Source organism: Mixophyes fleayi, chromosome 3 (genome assembly GCF_038048845.1).
Source record: "Mixophyes fleayi isolate aMixFle1 chromosome 3, aMixFle1.hap1, whole genome shotgun sequence".
Taxonomy (NCBI): Eukaryota; Metazoa; Chordata; class Amphibia; order Anura; family Limnodynastidae; genus Mixophyes; species Mixophyes fleayi.
The window spans coordinates 262,049,016-262,067,402 of record NC_134404.1 but is presented as its reverse complement, the minus strand read 5'-3'; the positions used below and the strand labels follow the sequence as shown (position 1 = coordinate 262,067,402).

General features: G+C 38.5%; 1 protein-coding gene across 1 annotated transcript in view; it reads left to right on the top strand.

Moving 5' to 3' along the window:
* LOC142144532 (presenilin-2-like) overlaps window positions 1–16,831 on the top strand; it is a 29,160-nt gene extending 12,329 nt beyond the window's left edge. Inside the window, exons 5-11 of the mRNA XM_075203524.1 lie at window positions 1,440–1,507; window positions 3,784–4,004; window positions 5,135–5,233; window positions 6,630–6,698; window positions 8,460–8,576; window positions 12,210–12,328; window positions 15,933–16,831. Coding sequence (XP_075059625.1) covers window positions 1,440–1,507; window positions 3,784–4,004; window positions 5,135–5,233; window positions 6,630–6,698; window positions 8,460–8,576; window positions 12,210–12,328; window positions 15,933–16,088 — 849 coding nt within the window. The 3' untranslated portion in view covers window positions 16,089–16,831. The remainder of the gene's footprint in view (window positions 1–1,439; window positions 1,508–3,783; window positions 4,005–5,134; window positions 5,234–6,629; window positions 6,699–8,459; window positions 8,577–12,209; window positions 12,329–15,932) is intronic.
* The last annotated feature ends 1,556 nt before the right edge of the window (window positions 16,832–18,387 follow it).

Genomic DNA, 18,387 nt, shown 5'->3' with positions numbered 1-18,387 from the left:
CCCTTTGAATTCTTATAAGAAAGAGCACTAAATGGTATTGATCGACGATCGGCCAATGATCGTCACCTCTCCTCCCCTTTGATTACCTCTTCTCATGCACGTATTCAAGACTTTTCTCACGCTGCTTCCCTTCATTGGAACCATCTCCCTTGCTCCATCAGAACATCTCCCAATCTTTGCAGTTTCAAATGGACATTAAAAACCAACCTTTTATTAAAAGCCTTTCAGTCATCCGTAACTACCCACCTTGTCGGCTACCTCTCCCTCTCATCCCTTCTTCCCCTTCCTCTCACTTTCTGTGTGACCCTGTACCCATATCACCCTTGTGTCTTCAGTATGTCCCTTTAGATTGCAAGCTCCTTTGAGCTGGACCCTCTCTCCTCCTGTTTCCACCATTTTTAACTTTGCTCTCCTGCTACTTAGCCCACCTCCTTCTTGGGCCTTCTGCCCTCTGACTCCTCTCTCGCTTCTCTCTGCACCTTTCAGTGGCTCTTAACCTGTCAGCCGTGCCCACCCTCTTGGTCACAGGTTTCCATCTTGTGCTGAATATCCCTCACCCTTTCAGCCTTTCTATTTAGCTGTGCTTTGAGCTCCCTGACTTATAGTGTTTATTGTTAATTGTACTATGCTGTTTTACCTTGTACTGACCTATTGCTTGTTCATGTATGGTGCTATGGACACTTTCTGGCATCCTATAAATAAAAATTATTAATAATAATAATTTTTGATTTCTAATGCTCAATGATTACTGAACATAGCACTTTATAAAGCCTGTGGTACCAATTGATGTCATCACTTTGCAGTCATCATGGTTTCCACCTTAGGGAATGAAGGCCTAGAGCCTAATTCACATAAGTTTTTAAAAAAGAGCAGGGAACTTGTGCGTTGTTCCGACCGTATTCAAATCCAAGCGTATCTCAAGATATGTTTCCATTAAAATCTCGGTTTAAGTATGGTTTGCCTAAACAGTACTTGCCTTATGTAGACACACAGAACAGACTGCAGTATACACACATACAAAAAAAGCTTGCATCTGAACGCATACAAAAATGTATAGAAATATTTATTGTCCAATACATTTTATTATTTTATATTAATTACATAAATAAAGGTATTTGCAATGCATACTGTACATATGTGTTTTTAGAGTCTCTCTTAATTGCATACGTTTGTTATGTGATAGCTACTGACCTGCATGTGTACTTTTTAATTCACAACTATTTCTTGCAAGGTATGTATGCAAATGGACGTACTTCCGAACATGAATCAGGCCCGAAGACTGTAAGAGAAACGTAGATCAAGTCTCCTAGTTCAATATAACATTAGTATAATTATAAATGTCATGTCATGCCAGTTACTATTAGTTACATGTTACACCTAATCTATACTGACATATAAAAGTATGCTATTCAATTCTTACAATTGGTTATGTGTTTTAGTTTATTCATGGATGGCTGATTCTGTCGTCTCTGATGCTGCTTTTCATGTTCTCATACATATACCTCGGGTAAGTATGTGTTCCTCAAGAAACAATATGCATTATATTGTGTTATTCACATTATTAAAGATGCATTTAAAAATGGTCAATTTGCTGCAATAGTAACAGCTATGTGTAATATTAATAAGAGAGTCATGTTCAGTGTACTCCTGAGAAGCTCCCTGAATGCTTTAATTGGTTCTAATGATCACATGTCACAGGAACATATATAATTTAGGTTGAAAGCCTGGATTCTGTTTTCAGTGGTGTTAGGTGTGACGGTGACATAGAATTAAACTTTTGTGATTTTTTTTTATTTTTTTTTATGGGGGCTGGAGCAGACTGTGGGGTGTTAAAGTTGAGGAAGCTTAGGGAGCCACTTTAAAATGCATATAGTTGGAGTCCCCTATGCCTGTCCATCAATGGCCACCTGGTAAGCATCAGTGCTTGATAGTAACTGAAAAACTTTTGGAAAGGTGTTCATTTTGATGATAAACCCAGTGAGAAGAAATTATGAGAATTTTCGACCCAAAATTAGCCTTCTACAATTGGAAAAGATCTTTTGGTATGCCCAAATATTTAATGGGGGCAGGCTGCCGGGCAATATGGATTGCTTGTTGGATGCTGTTTAGTGTTGAAGGAGGCACTCAGAGGTTCAAAAACACAGACTTAGAAAAAACTATCCTGAAGTTAGATAATTAGAAATTCCACCATTAGTTTGGGCAAAGAGAAAAAAGCATTATTGCCACTTTTTGGACATATTAACATAAACAATTGCAAATGTATTACCAATAATTACTGGGCAATAGCTTTTGGTTCAATGTATGCTTATGTATGAAATTGGAACAGAGGGAGGGTGGCTTGTGTGATGCCATGTTTTCTTAAATACACTACATGTATTCACATCTACATGTAGATCAACACAATACACAGGTCACACATAAACACACTGGGAGAAAGAAACATAAACACCAATGAGTTATATTTACTATTTGCACTCATAGGAACATGTGAAAAGCAACACAAGCATAGTGATAAATACACAAGGCCAGAAACCGTTCTCTCTGCTACTTTGTTATCATTTAAATAACAATTTCACATCAGCCACATCTTTGTCATTCTCTTATATTTGTTTTTATGAAACTCTGTATTTACAAAAATATTATGTAGCCTAGTATCCATTTTGGTTATTGGGATTAACAAGTCTGTTGTGTGCCTAGTTACTTGCAACTCTTATGTTTGGCCTTGAATAAGAAATTCTCTTAATATACAGGAATGAATCTTAACAAAATGTTAACATTTTAAACATGTGACTCCTCTAATATTGATAATTGGAAAATAAAGGCTTAATTTAGTAGAGGTCATTTGCAAACCAGAAGACGTCTGAGGTACAGCGCAAAATCAGCTTTGGTTCTGCTGTGCATCTTAAGTCTTACAAGCGTGCTTACATTTACGCTAAGATGCATAGGAGTACGGAGCAAGATGCAGCCTTTGCAGAGCAGGTGAAATTTGCACAAGCCAATGAGAGGGGCTGAGACAAGTTGTTCCTTGCAAAGTGTAGAGCAGTTAAAAAAAATAAAAAAATTAATTTTGCAGGCCGAGATTTTTTTTAAAATAAAATTAAGGGTTGGAGAGGGCACATTTTTAACAGCAGAGAGCTGAGTGACCATTTTCGCTTTACAAAAGTACTTGAATTTTGCACCAGTCGGTTTTCAGGTCTCTTCCTATACTTTTAATGAGACCCTTTTTCGCACTTTGGCATGTGCACACTCAGAACTATAACTATAAGCTTCACACACAAAAACATAATAAAATTCCCCATGACCCTTCACTTAAGATTAATAAAATCTATAAATTAGTTTAAACCGAGCAATATTTTAGGGATAGTCTGGTAAAAATTTTAATTAAAGGTAGGATTGCGGCTTTGTGTACTCTGGCTGAGGTGATATTAGACAAGTGAAGACCTTTCTCAGGCAGCTAATTTTAAAAATGGTCCCATTTAGCATATTTGTCAAAGCTCTGTCGTGAATGGCAGAAGGTTGCGATGGAAATGGAATTATGTCATGTCAAATAAAAATGATAAAATGCAAAATATACTGTATGTGGTTATTATTTATGCTTTTTTCCTGTTACTTTGTAATAGCATAAGGTGAATAGTGCACTTGGTGCAGATAGTAGAGCATTTTCAGAGCTGGACCAATATTCCCATGAATACTACCTTTCAATTAATTAGGAACTAATTAGCAGCATATAGTGTTTCTTTAACATAATTGTTTCTTCTCTATTTTTCCGTTGTTCCCTGACAGTGAAGTTTTCAAGACGTACAATGTGGCAATGGATTATCCAACCTTATTCATGGTCATCTGGAATTTTGGGGCAGTTGGAATGATCTGCATTCATTGGAAGGGTCCTCTCCAGTTACAGCAGGCTTACCTTATCATGATCAGCGCTCTTATGGCCCTAGTCTTCATCAAGTATTTGCCGGAGTGGTCAGCTTGGGTAATTCTAGGAGCTATATCTGTTTACGGTATGTAAATGACACCTTGTGTTTTCTATAGAATAAAAATAGTTGCTGCTTTGTGGAAGGAAATCACTATTGTCAGGCTCCAACAATGGAACACTTTTTTTTTTTTGTTTTTTTAATTAACTACATAGTAACTGTTTAATAACTAAAACAGTAGATTCTGGGCTTACTGGCAGTGAAGGCAGCACATTCACTATTTCTAGGCATTGCTTTTATATGGCACCAGGGAATAAGTGAAAATCTGCATTACACCGTAGCATACAGCAATTAAATTTGACCATATATAGCTATTGCAAGTTCAAGACAGTGAAAGCTAATGTCTGATTTTTAGCTATGGCTTGGTGTAGATTTTCACCTTTGAGCAAATAAACCTCATCTATCGTAAAATTGGTTTATGTATTGAGATGCATAGTAAAGTTATTTAATCTGCATGATTAGAGAAATCCTAAAACCAACCTGCAGGAGTTATTTGAGTGCCAGAGGCGAAAAATCCCGACGTAAAACAAAATCTGCAGTAAAAAGTCATGATATACCCTCAGTAGCCCTACATTTTTGGGATTTCGTAGATAAATAGAGGTCTTGAAGGATAAGATTATATAGAAAGCTGTTTAAAATAGAAAAAAGTTTGTTACTGTAAATTTAGGAGCACTATTTTTAATACTTTTATTTACAAAAATAATAATGTTCAATCTAGTGTTAAGTCTAACTGTTTTTTTTATGTAAATCACTTATTCCCAGTTGTCTTTTCTTTATTCTCCTTGTACTGATCTGTTATGCTGTGCAAGAGAGAGAAGACTAAAGTAAATGTGTATATGTAATGTCACAAGGATTGATGTGAACGTTTGTGGTTTGCAATGTGTTACGTTAGACTGCACTCCCACATAGCACATTATATTTACTCCTTTCATTACTATACAGTTAGGTAGAATAACTGTATGTGGATGCCAGGTTATTAGGGATTTATTCAAATTCATATATGTATCCCATGCATGTAGCAGATCCAGGTTAATGTAGGAGGGACAAAGGGTCATTCAGCACAACAAGCTTGTCCTAATTACTAAATCCTTAATGGAATCCACTGAGAATGCCAGCTACTATATCGTTTTATAACTATATTGTGTATTTGCTGACAGATCTTCTAGCTGTATTGTGCCCAAAGGGCCCTTTGAGGATGCTGGTGGAAACTGCACAGGAAAGAAATGAGCCTATATTTCCAGCATTAATATATTCCTGTAAGTATATTTCCTCTTCATCATTCTGTCAATGAATGGATGTCTTTTTTTTTTTGGCGTTCAGCTAATAACATATATTGTCTGTTTATGAGACAGGAAATTTAATTGGACTCCTCACTATTAATTGTTTTCCAATCAGTGACTTCCTTGAGATGGCCACTGTTCCCACTTGCCTTCCCCCACCAAATCACACAATAGTATTTTCAGACTATAGAACACACTACTTCTTGTTACACCCTTTCCATGATGGTACCACAAGAAGTACTTTAATTTTGTATTTATTGCAGTACCCTGTTCACTAAGTAGTTACCAAAAAGAACAAATAAAAACAGCACTCTCCTGGATGAATGGGTAAGAAGGAGGTACAAGTAGTATATCATGTCCAGTATGTTAAATTGTACCGCTCACCTTAAACACACTGAAAGCAGCCATTCTGTCATCTGAACTCAATTCACAAGCTCCTACTGAAATTGCTGAAGCATGACGATGTCACTAGCCACTAAAAATTGTTAGTCTGAATATGGGTTTGGCCCACATAATGTCTGCCTCCACAGATGCACTTTGAATGTTGCACTCGGCTTTAGAGACAAGCTTCAGACTGTACTATTTTCTCTCCTGAATTGGCAGAAAGGGTGTTATGCATGGATAAAGGTTAGCTCGAAGAGAGCATAGTGCAACCGGAAGCTAGACTCTGAAGCCATTCCGAACAATTTACATACTGGACAATCTAAAAGACAGGCGCTATATTGAGCGGACAGAGAGAGAGAGACATAGAGGTATATTTACTACACTACGGGTTTGAAAAAGTGAAGATGTTGCCTATAGCAACCAATTAGATTTTAGTTATTTGTTTAATACATTCTACAAAATGACAGCTAGAATCTGATTGGTTGCTATAGGCAAAATCTCCACTTTCAAACCCATAGTGTAGTAAATATACCCATAGAGTTTTTTGCTAAATGGTTTGTGCTCAAGACACTTTATAATAGCTAAATATTACAATAATTCTCCATGTGACAAACTTAGTTTATAGAGTTTAAGACTTTTTGTGTTAGAAGATTGCTTATGTTTTTATGTTTTGAAGCAAAGCAAATGTAGACATTAATCTACAGTCAGCTTTCTCCAGAATGCCTGGCTAATAATGTGCTCACCCGCCATATACTTTTGTTTCCTATGCAGATAATCCATTATAAATAAGTACCACTTCATTGCTATACTTATTCTCACCACATATTTCAACAATTACCATCCAACACTGACCAATGTATGCATTATAATTTTAGTAGATAATAAGGTTTAGCTGAAACAAGGGCTTAGAATAATTAGAAAATTTCAGGGCATGTTTTGTATTGTTTGAATGACACATGTTGTTCTAATTTTTTATTTGATTTTAAAGCTGCCATGGTATGGACAGTGGGGATGGCCGATTCCGATAGCACAAATAGTAGAGTAAATCAGCATGTAGGTAAGTGTGTAAATGGTACCTATGAATCACCTCCACAAAAAACAGCTTTAAAGGGATTTATACTGGCATTTAATATTACAGTTGGAATTGATAACGTATCTCAATGGACTTGTGACCAAGCAAGGTTCTTTGCAGATTCAATATATGAAACAATATCAGTGCTATCAGTGATACACACATGAAAACAATCTAACAAGATAAAAAGTTTTTTTCTTATAGAATTGATTCAGCACTAATATTACCTCAATACAATAAAAGTGATTATTTTTTTTACTTTCAAATAGAAATATACTTCTTGGGATATATGTTTAAATCTTCATTCATAAACAATGTGTTCCTGAATCTTCAATCATAAATTCATAATTCCCATATACGTGTAGAAAAAAAAAAAAGACAAAACATAATCCAATAATGCCAGAAAAAAAGTTAAAATATTATCTCTGTGATAGATGTTGAGGATTCAAAGTCACTACGGGCACTTTTTCAAGACACCTAGTAAGTGTGTGACCATAAGAAAATCACCTCGATATTTTACACTTGCACAAAGGTTTGAGGCTGATATAAACTGAAAATTCTAGTAAGCTGCAATTCTACAAGAATTTCTCTTTCTGGATTTTGAATCCTCAACATCTATCACAGAGATAATATTTTAAGTCATACTTGCCAACTCTCCCGGAATGTCCGGCAGACTCCCGCATTTAGCTTGAGTCTCAGGGACTCCCGGGAGAGTGTGGCAATCTCCCGGATCTGCCCACTTCCTAGTGAAGTGGGCAGATTTAGGTCCCCCTGCTGTAAAATGTTGCGTTTTGCGTCATTACGTCACGGGGACAAAATGACGTGATTTCTGGAGCCCCGCCCCATGCACTCCCAGCTTTCCCGGCAGGCTCCCGGACCATACTTGCCATAAGTTGGCAAGTATGTTTGTTTTAAGTTTTTCCTTGTATTATTGCACTATGTTTTGTCGTTTTTTTTTTTTTTTGTTTTTTTTTTACATGTAAGTGGGAATTATGAATTTATGATTGAAGATTCTGGTATACATTGTTGAAGATTTCAACATATAGAACAACAAGTATAAAGTATAAAATCTATTTGAAGGTAAAAAAAAAAGACCACTTATTGTATTGTGAGGTAAAACTAACACTGAATCAGTTCTATAAAGAAGATTCTTACTTTGTTTCTTACGAAAACTCTGAACTTTTGTCCATTTGTCTAAAAATACACATAGGCACATTAACTCTGTTTTATTATAATTGTGTTTGTTTGTCTACTGTAAATACGAGTTTAATGTACAATTTTTTTTATTAAAATTTTTATCAGAGCTATAATCTCATTATTTTCTCTCAAAGCCCTCCCATCCATTGTGTTCATGTCCGATAATTCCCTCACAATGCATTGATTTATGGGTGTGGTCTTGTAGCAAGAAGTAGACTGACATTGAATTGGAGTGATATAATGACAATGGGGGTGTGACCAGGTCAGTAAGTGTTCCAATACTGTTGCATGGGAAGGGGGAGTTGCACACAACATTTTAAATTGGTTCACAGCCTGTCCAGAGAAATAACAGAAACTGTTATGTCTAGCATATACATCGTCATATTTGGAACAATTAAACAAGCAAATACTTCATTTTAGATTATAGTGCTTTTAAATTGTTTGCACACTTTCACTTTTCAAGGTATGTGAATAGTAGAAAAGTGACATATCCAATATTTTCTAAAGTACTGAATTATTTACAGAGCACAAACTTCTCTTACATTTTAGGGGAGTGTGCACCAGGAAATGTAAACCACACATCAGAAGTGGACAGAGACGTTACAGAGACCCAAATTAGAACACCTAACAGCAGAATTGCATCTACTGAAAATGAAGACGAGGAAAGTAAGTTTGATTTTTAGGATATTGACTTTTTTCATTATTTCATTTGCCGGAATGTAGATAAATTACTTTAGCTGTCATCTATCTATTCTTACATGGAAAAAACATGTCCCAAGTAGAGGACTTGTGACCTCTAGTGATCCCATTATTGTTTTTATTAATACATGTTGGAGAATGAGTTTATGTACTGTGAACATCAAAAGAGTAGTTATAGTGTGGTATGAAGGTAAGTAAGCAGTGAGAGAGGTCAGTAGAATAATTGGCTGTAGGCAGATGTATCATTTCCAGGTAGAGGGAAAGAGGGAGGTTATATTGTCACTTTATATGGCAGACCTCACCTCAAGCATTCATCATCATCATCATTTATTTATATAGCGCCACTAATTCCGCAGCGCTGTACAGAGAACTCATTCACATCAGTCCCTGCCCCATTGGACCTTACAGTCTAAATTTACTAATATAGACTCACACACGGACACAAAGACAGGGAGGGAGACAGACAGAGAGCGAGAGACTAGGGTCAATTTTGATAGCAGCCAATTAACCTACCAGTATGTTTTTGGAGTGTGGGAGGAAACCGGAGCAACCGGAGGAAACCCACGCAAACACGGGAAGAACATACAAACTTCACACAGATAAGGCCATGGTCGGGAATTGAACTCATGACCCCAGTGCTGTGAGGCAGAAGTGCTAACCACTAGGCCACTGTGCATTGTAAAATATTGGCGGCCGTTTCTCCAAATAGAGATAAATAAACTGCAGTAATATGATAGAAACTTCCAAACATATCTAGGGTATTAAGGATAGCATATTTAAGCAAGAGGATATAAACCGAAATCGTAGGGCTAGAGATTGATAACAACATGCCAGAAATCCATGTAAGATTTTACAGCAAGTGTTGTAAATATTGTATAAATGTCTTTTTACGGGGCTATCCACCTCCACATCACTTTGCTGTATTCTACATACCTTTCTGTAATTTTCACTATTTACTGGGGTTTCCTTTCTACCTTCATTCTATACATTTTAGCCATATCTTATTTATTTTTGTTGCCCTGGAACATGACATAGCTCCACTATCTGAATACAAATCTCACAATTTCCACCTGACTATATAAGATGTGGTCTGAAAAACAGACGGAGGTAGAGATAAAAAGCAATGTATTTATTAAAGTTACAGAAGGTCATGTACAGGCCGATTAATAAAAGGTGGAAATCTCTTTAAATACTTAGAACTGGTAAAAAACAGATATAGTGCAACAAAATTCGATGGGCAATCTAAGTCACTCAGTTTAGCAAATTCAATTTTTTTCATACAAAAGTTTTCACAGGAATTGCTTATAGTAACAATTGAGAAATGGTTTCTGTGTGGTTTTAACATATAACCTTGTTAACATTTACCCTTACATGTCATACATGTGTCAGCAGTATTTTCTGAGAGCTTTTCACTTGTGTTAGTGCAACATGCAGGGCCGGACTGGGACTAAAAATCAGCCCTGGCATTTAAAGCACACAGGCCCACCTATGTTGATAAGCTGGGAAAAAAAATGTGTGCCGCAGTGCAGTGGCGGTGCCGCCAAAGGCGTAGCTACATTATGTTGGGGGCGTGGTCAAAATGGTGCGTTGATACATACATTATAATAAAACATTACATTTATCAGACCCTCCCCATCCACATTACGCCACCCCCCCCAGATACATTATGACACCCCCAGCCCACTGTACTTATCTATGCTTCTGATGCTGCTGACATTCCTGTAGAGTGAGCAGGGAAGCTCTTCGTCTCATTAGATTAATAAATCTCATGAGACTTAGAGCTCCTCAGCTTGCTCTGCAGGTTGTGCCCTGTCCGGGACGGAGCACAGATCCTCCTGCTGACCAACTGGATTAAGGCTCGGGGGGCCAGGGCACTTAAGTCAGGGGGGCTCCTATGATGCAATTTGGTTATTAGACACATTTTTGACATACAAAGGCAATACAGTGTGCACTACTGTTAGGTGCACGCAGTTCTGCCTTAACAAGCAGTACAGTGTGAAGCAGGACATATCTCCCAACTGTCCTTGTAGTCAGACCAAATCCTGACTAAGTGGGACAGTCACCCATCAAATTCAGAACAGTTGGCAGACTGTCCTGGTCTCTCCTACCTGTCTTGTCATGGTCACCACTTGTGGCTGCTGGTGTCTTTAGATCAGTTGCTGCTTGTCTGGATCCTGGAATGTTGGATGCCCTATTTGGAGAAAAAAATGAGCAGATGAAATTTAGCCCTGGTGTTAAATCAATATAGCATCCATGTTTTAAAATTAGGCCTCACTGCAGCCACAACATTAAAGTACTAGTATTCACATTTGATAAATACATCTATTTCCCTCCAACTAGCCCTGACTTTAAATAGTATTCCCATTTAATAAATAAAACTATTTCCCTCTCTCCAAAGCACCCCAGCATTAAAAATCCAATCACCCCATCTGAAATTGATAGGCCCCACTATTAAATTGCCCCCATCTTCACCCCACAAATAGAATAGCACCCAATAATTACCCCCCACCTGCAATTCCCTATTAGAGTAACAGCCTACCTCCCACATTATATTAAGAGCTACCCATACACACATTATGGTCATACACCGGCCCACACACACATACTATAGTTATACTGTTACACACATACACACTATAATCATAACCTGTCACACACACACACACACACACACACACATACTATAGTTATACTGTTACACACATACACACTATAATCATAAAGGTCATTCTTTGGATATTTTTTTGGGGGGTTATTTTTTGGGTAATTTGTATTCATTGTCATTCAGAGCTTGATTTATATATTTTTTAACTTTGTCGATCCCATTTTTATTGGCGCCTGTCCAGTAAATTCTGTGTTATTTTTTGTTACACTATAATCATACCCTGTCACACATATAAATAGATACCCTGTCACACAAATAAATAGATACCCTGTCACACAAATAAATAGATACCCTGTCACACAAATAAATAGATACCTGTAGCTCCCCTGTCACACAAACTACCCCCTCCCTCTTACCTTGTGCGCTCCGCAGCGCGCTGTACAGTCTCTCCTAACACACGGGACGGCACCTATCACATGGTGCTCGTCCCATGTGACATCTCCAGAGCCATTCATAGAAGAGAGGGGAGGAGCGACCACACCAGGAAGTAAGTGTAGTGCCGACCCCACTGCTCCGCACACAGACTGTCATGCTGAATTCTGGCATGACAGTCTGTGTGCTGAGCGATGGGGCCGGCCAGCTAGCAACCGGCCCATCTGGCCATCGGCCCTTCTGGCATTTGCCAGAAGTGCCAGATGGCCAGTCCGGCCCTGGCAACATGTGAGGATTTGAAAAAGCTCTTAGAAAATATCATTTTGAATGATCCTTACACATCAAATTACTGTACTGCAGTGACATTTATGGGAATGCAAATTTATAGCCAACTTGAGGGAAGAACACTTGTTTCCTACACATGTAAAATAGTGGGTTCAGTAATACACAAAACTATCCACCACGTCCTTTATTATGATATTAAACAGATCTGATATATTGTTAGTATAAGTACTATTAGACATGACATATTTCTTTTGCATTTTGCAACTGCTTGTCTGTAGGGGGAGTAAAGCTTGGTCTTGGAGACTTCATATTCTACAGTGTACTTGTGGGGAAAGCTGCTGCAACAGCTAGTGGAGACTGGAATACCACACTGGCCTGTTTTGTAGCTATACTAATAGTAAGTAAACACTTAATTCTGTGTTCTTGATGTATTTTTTTTATTTAAACCCACAACAGTATCTATAGAGCAACATGTAGCAATTTGTTGGTGTGTCCTCACAAAGAAAACTCCTACCATTTCTTGTAAGTGAGGACTGGTGGAAGGGGATGAAGAGCACTGTCAGGGTGGATAGCAAGTCTAGTTGGTTTGCAATGTATGTCTCATTGGATAGGATATAGAACTGAATGGGAAAATACCATAGGCACTAATTTATAAATATGTATACATACAGCGAGACTATAAAACAGCTGCCAATAAGGTAAGTCTGCTCATTGTATTGGAGCCACAGCCAATCCAATCTGATACTGCAGCTACTTGAATAAGTCCAGTCCACAGCACGGATGTTTTTTTTTTCTTTGCTATCAGATGCAGTTGTAATCATGTGGATGCTCTCACTGAAGAGCAGAGACATGAAAACGAAGCTAAGTTAAAAACTATATTTAAAAAATTAGACATTTTTTAAAAATGCAGAATGTTGTCTTCTCCAGACACACTCTGTATGCACAGGGGGGCATAAATGGAAGCATTATGGTGCATCTAGTCAGGACAGTCAAGTGATCAGTGAAGTTTATCAGATTAAATACGGCCTTAGAGAATGAAGAACACACACAGCTCTGGTGTTCTTAGAACTCCGGTTTATTAAGACAGAGACATCACTTTTTGAATTTCAGATTACTTGGCTATATCACAACCGTGCAAGCATATCAGGTATTTAAATTATAAGGCAATATGCCAACCAATGGAAAAGTACATATATCAAGGCTGAAGCAGACTAGAGAAAAAAAATACACTAGATGTGGGTATACTATTTCAACGTAATTCTAGAAATATCTAATGAGCAGATGTATTATCTTTGCACCTCATTAGACCTTGGCTTTAACAAGCAACAAAAGGTCTGTGTGTATCTTACCAGGCACAGAGCCAACTTATCATCTATACAGACACATTACATATCTCATCCTTTTGACTGGGCAGGGGCACGAGTCTCTGTCCCTGTTTACCATTGCTTTTGAACCCCTGGCATGCCTGATTCAAGTGCAAGAAGGGATTTGTGGCCTTGGAGTGGGGGACAGGGTTGATAAAGTCGTGCTCTTTGCCAGCAACCTGCTCCTTTTCCTGAGAGACTCTGATGCATCCCTGGCAGGCTGATGCAGCTGGTGGACGAGTTTGGTGGATTCTCCGGCCTGAGGAATATCCCCGTGCCTGCTTCCCATCCATTGCAGTGGACACTTGAATTTAAGTACCTGGAGATATGGATCACAGACTCTGTTGCTGATAACATACCGCTTAATATATACTCGGTGATCAGTTATCTTCAGGCCAAGCTCCCAATTTGGATGAGAAATGGTTCTTCAACCTATTTTTTTTGTATATCTCCCGAAGTGGCTTTTCTGCAAAATCAACAAAAATATGTCCTCTCTGGTCTGGGGGGACAAGCGGACAAGAATCAAATTTACCGCTCTGTGTTGGTCCCGGGCTTCATTGGGGGTCTTGCCCTATCCGGATTTTAGAGCTTACTATATTGGCGCACCTGTGGGGATGGATTGGGGATTCCCCAGCAGCTGACTTGGTGGTCTTTCTGGACAGATGGACTGGGTTTGATAGGTCCTTTAATAAGGCCCTGCTGGACACTCAAGTTTCTAAGACAGTCCCACCACTACATAGACAGGCAGTGATAATCTGGAATATGATGCAAGAGGCACTGGACTACGTTGGGGTAAATCCTGACACCCCACTTTGGTTAACTCCTCCCTCCCCGAACTCTTTAAACTGCTGCAGTTTCCCTACTGGCATGCTCTGAGTGTCACCTCCCTTGGCCAACTATACTCTAATGGCACCTTCAAATCGTTTGCAAAGCTGCAGTTGAACTTACCCATACCAAACCACCTGTTCTATAATTACCTGCAGCTGTACCATGCCCTGGCTGCACAATTTAATGGGTCTCAGATTATTTTTAATCCTGCTCTCTTTCGCTCGCTCCTCCGACAGGTGGACTCAACTAAGACCATTTCCATACTCTCTGCTAATGCCCTTTCCCTCCTTGCCCCTTTGTGGACTGGGAGGTGGACCTGGGCCCCTGGATGATGAAGACTGGAAATATATGTTGGGACAGCGCCAGGGAGGCACTAGAAACAGGCAGATTATAGTGTATATATGGCATCGGGTTTACTACTCCCCGCATAGTTTTCTCCAGATGGGTGCTAGACATGATTTCAATTGTCCAAAATGTGGGAACTCCCCAGCTACCTTTTGGCACCTGCTCTGGAGCTGACCAGTGGTCAGGAACTTTTGGTTGTAGGTGGTGGACGGTATACATGACACTGATATCGCTGTCCCAATTTTGTTCCGAGACCTGTGTGTTTGAACTGGGCCTAGACCTTTTGTTGGGTAGGCGTGCGACCAGATATGTTAACAAACTCCTTGCAGTGGCCAAGGTCGTCATCGCCAGGGTGTGGATGGCCCGGAAGGGGCCCTCATTTTTTTTGGTTGGGCAGCACTGGTAATCGAAGCAGTAGGGCATGAGCGATTGACTTACCAGTCCCAAAACAGTATGACGAAATACTGTAAATTCTGCTCTCAGGTGGCGTCCGACTTTGATCCAGACTGAGTGCTCTCCCTACATGCAGGACGTAATTGACCAGGTGACATGTCTGTATATCTAGTACCTATCTAGCTCCTAATATTGGTTAATTGCATCACTGTCCCCCGGAAGGGTTGAAAACGGGACGTATCAGTTTAACAAGGTGCAGTAGCTTATAATTTTAAAGTTAATATGCTAAGAGATGTTAAATGTAATTTATGTACTAATGCCTTAGGCTGAGAACAATACCAGAGTAGGAAATGTGTTTTCTTTTTCTGTATTGTATTTTAAAAATGTTAAATAAAAATACTTTATTTAAAAAATGCAGGCTGTATATTTTGGGTGCTCATCCTTATTAAGGATTACCAGATGACTTTTAGGTTTATAAAAAGATAAATATTCTTGATTTTTCTTTTGCAAGTTCTAACATTTTACTTATTTTATTTGTGTTTACTTCCAATGATGGGGATTGAGCAGTTGTACAAGCCCTAAATAGAAAAACACAGAGCTGCTCTTTTTCGTAAATACAAATTCAGAAAAAAAGGCAGTTTCGCAAGGGTTCAAAATAAAAGCTATATGATTTATATTTGTTCCAAAACACATCAACTCAGTTCATTTAACTAGTTTTTCCATTAAATATCTTAGCAGACACCATTTTCAAAGCAGGAAGTTGAAAGTCAACCAGTTTGGATTATGTTCTTTACAGGTGAATCATGACTTTCTGAACAATTTTATGATTTTGTCCCAAGTCTGTTTGTGAATTTACACCTCATATGAAGGACCAGCAAGGAGTGGGGTCAGATAGATTTGGAATACAACTTGTATGGATGTTTTAGATGTGTAGTGGTCCTCCCGTTTCCATACAGGTGAAATGTTGCCAGACATCCAGTAAAGCCAGTGTTAAATCTGACAACAGAATAAGCCTGTATAGTTAATTGCACAGATTTGTTTTTTTTAATGGTATTTCTTTTTATTTTATAGGGTTTATGTCTGACTCTACTGCTGCTGGCAGTTTTCAAGAAGGCGCTACCTGCTCTACCAATTTCAATCACATTTGGCCTGGTGTTCTACTTTTCTACAGATAATATTGTGCGGCCTTTCATGGATACCCTAGCCTCCCATCAGATGTACATATAATAGTGATTTCCTATAAAGACAGTGTCATAAATCTGTGAATAATATATAAACATATGTCTTTTTAACCTCTGTGCCACTTATATTAAAAATGGCAGGGATACTGGTCACTTCATATGGTAACCAGAGGAACAAAACCAAAGTTTTAATTTGGTGTACCTTTCTAGAAGGACATGAAGTCTTTCTGCGGCGCAGATCGAGATGCATTTTAAAGAAACCAGCAAACTATGGAATTGTCGTTTTGTGTTCCACATACTAAAAAATCATTGTCAATTTAACTATGGTATATACAGTATATTAATAATATGTTCTTTTTATCTAGTTTGTAAAAACATAGTAAATAAGCTCCTAACACGCTGTAATCCTTAGCTACAAATAAGATGGCATCTTTCATTTGTCTGACTACACTGGACGCAAGATATCTGGTGGCTGTGGGATAGAACAGTATTAGGATTAGAACAGGTTTTATGCCAAATTTCATATTCATCATCTCCTTTATGTTTTTTTGCGTGAGGACAGCCGATATTTATCTGCTCTACAATGAAGGAAACACATCCTAATTTTCTGGACAAAAACACTTGAACGTATCTGTTTTCTTTATGAACCCACAAAAGGTATATAATGTGTGACCAAATGTGTAATTATGATATACTCTTTTTCCTGAATTGATGTGCTTCTTTTGAGCTTTCCCATAAAGCAATGAAGGAACAATTTTAAATAAAAAGTAAAATGTTTATTGGTTTAAACAGATGTAGCACAAGTCAAATTGTCTTAATGCTGGGTGAATCTGCTGCAATTGTGTAGCCCGTGCAATATGATTTCTCTACATGTAGTGCTAATGTTGAACACTAAACAGTTGATACGTTTTATGTGAAATATTATGTTTAGAAATGGTTTGCTGTTGAATCATTGTAAATATGTGGCCATATCAATAACCGCAGTTTACATGGAATAAAAGATGCTGCTGATGATAATGTAGTAGCTGTAGTGGAAACCAGCCTCCATGCTTGCTGTGGCAAAGCTGATGCCTCTCTGTGGTGAGTGTGCAACAAAACAGTGTGCCTTTCCATATGCTACCAGTCTTGCACTAAAAAGCACTTAGCTCTTTCCAACCACATGGGTTGTGTGGGCTAGGGTAGTTAACCAGATTGTGACCTTTTGGGGCATATACAATTCCGATCCCGATTCGCGGGATCGCGCCAGAACGGCCGCGAACCTAATCCGCGGTACCGCAATAACGTGGATTTTCGTTCGCAGCCCATAGGGCTGCGTACGAATTGCCGTGTTATTGCGGTACCGTATTACCGGCAGTACTGCGCATTTTCCGCAGTAACGCGCGTTACCGCAAATCGGATCGGAATTGAATATGCCCCTTGGAATGCCAAATTTGCCACCACAGTGTTCTCAATCCCTAGGACCACTGCTCAAGATGTAAAGATTGTAAAATTAAATAAACACACAATTTTTAAATGTTAATTGAGTAAGTCTCCCATAAACCCACTGTATTAAATGTGTATTGTGGTCCAAAGGGAGATGCGATCTTATTTTTTGTGTGAGCCATCATAGTCCAAATCAGAAACAACAATGTTTGTAGTGTTCAGGTGGGTAGTCTTTTATGGTTTTATTTTTTATTTATTTTTCCAATTTCGATTACGATGAATTAAGCAAGAAAGAAAAATAAAATCTATTTTTACTCTTTTGGCATTATGGTCAAGGATCTTAGGGACACTAGGGTGGCAAAGCTGCCACTCCTGTTGTCCCAATATTGTAAAATATCCCAGCCCCCAAAGCTTAGGGGGGGGGGGGGGGGTCAGGAAGAGCCAAAGCACCTTTCAGTTCTCACCTGACTGGAGTGAAGTTTTATCTGTCACACTGTGCAATTTGGCAGGTTAAATCTGTATGTGTGTTGCTAGTTTAATAATTGTCTAATCTTATGTAGCTTTTCCAATCAAAAAATGCAGCTGTACAGCAAAAATAAAACAAAAAAGCTGCATTTATATTCCTTGTGAGTTGACATAATATTACAGATAAGTTCCATGTAAGGAGTTGATTGAGTTTCACTATCTGTAGCAGATTAGAATATTGTTTACTATGCAGCATCTGTCCCTTTAGAGCAGTGGTTCCCAAACTTTTGCAGTTTGCGGCACCCTTAGAGTCTCCAAATTTTTTCAAGGCACCCCTCCAAAATAATTATTGAGCAGTCCTGTTTTAGAAGTAGTTGGGTCAAAAAAATGTAATAAGTATTTAGGTCAGGACAGAAATACTTATTTAGTTGTATGCAAAAATGCCCCCTCTGCATCCA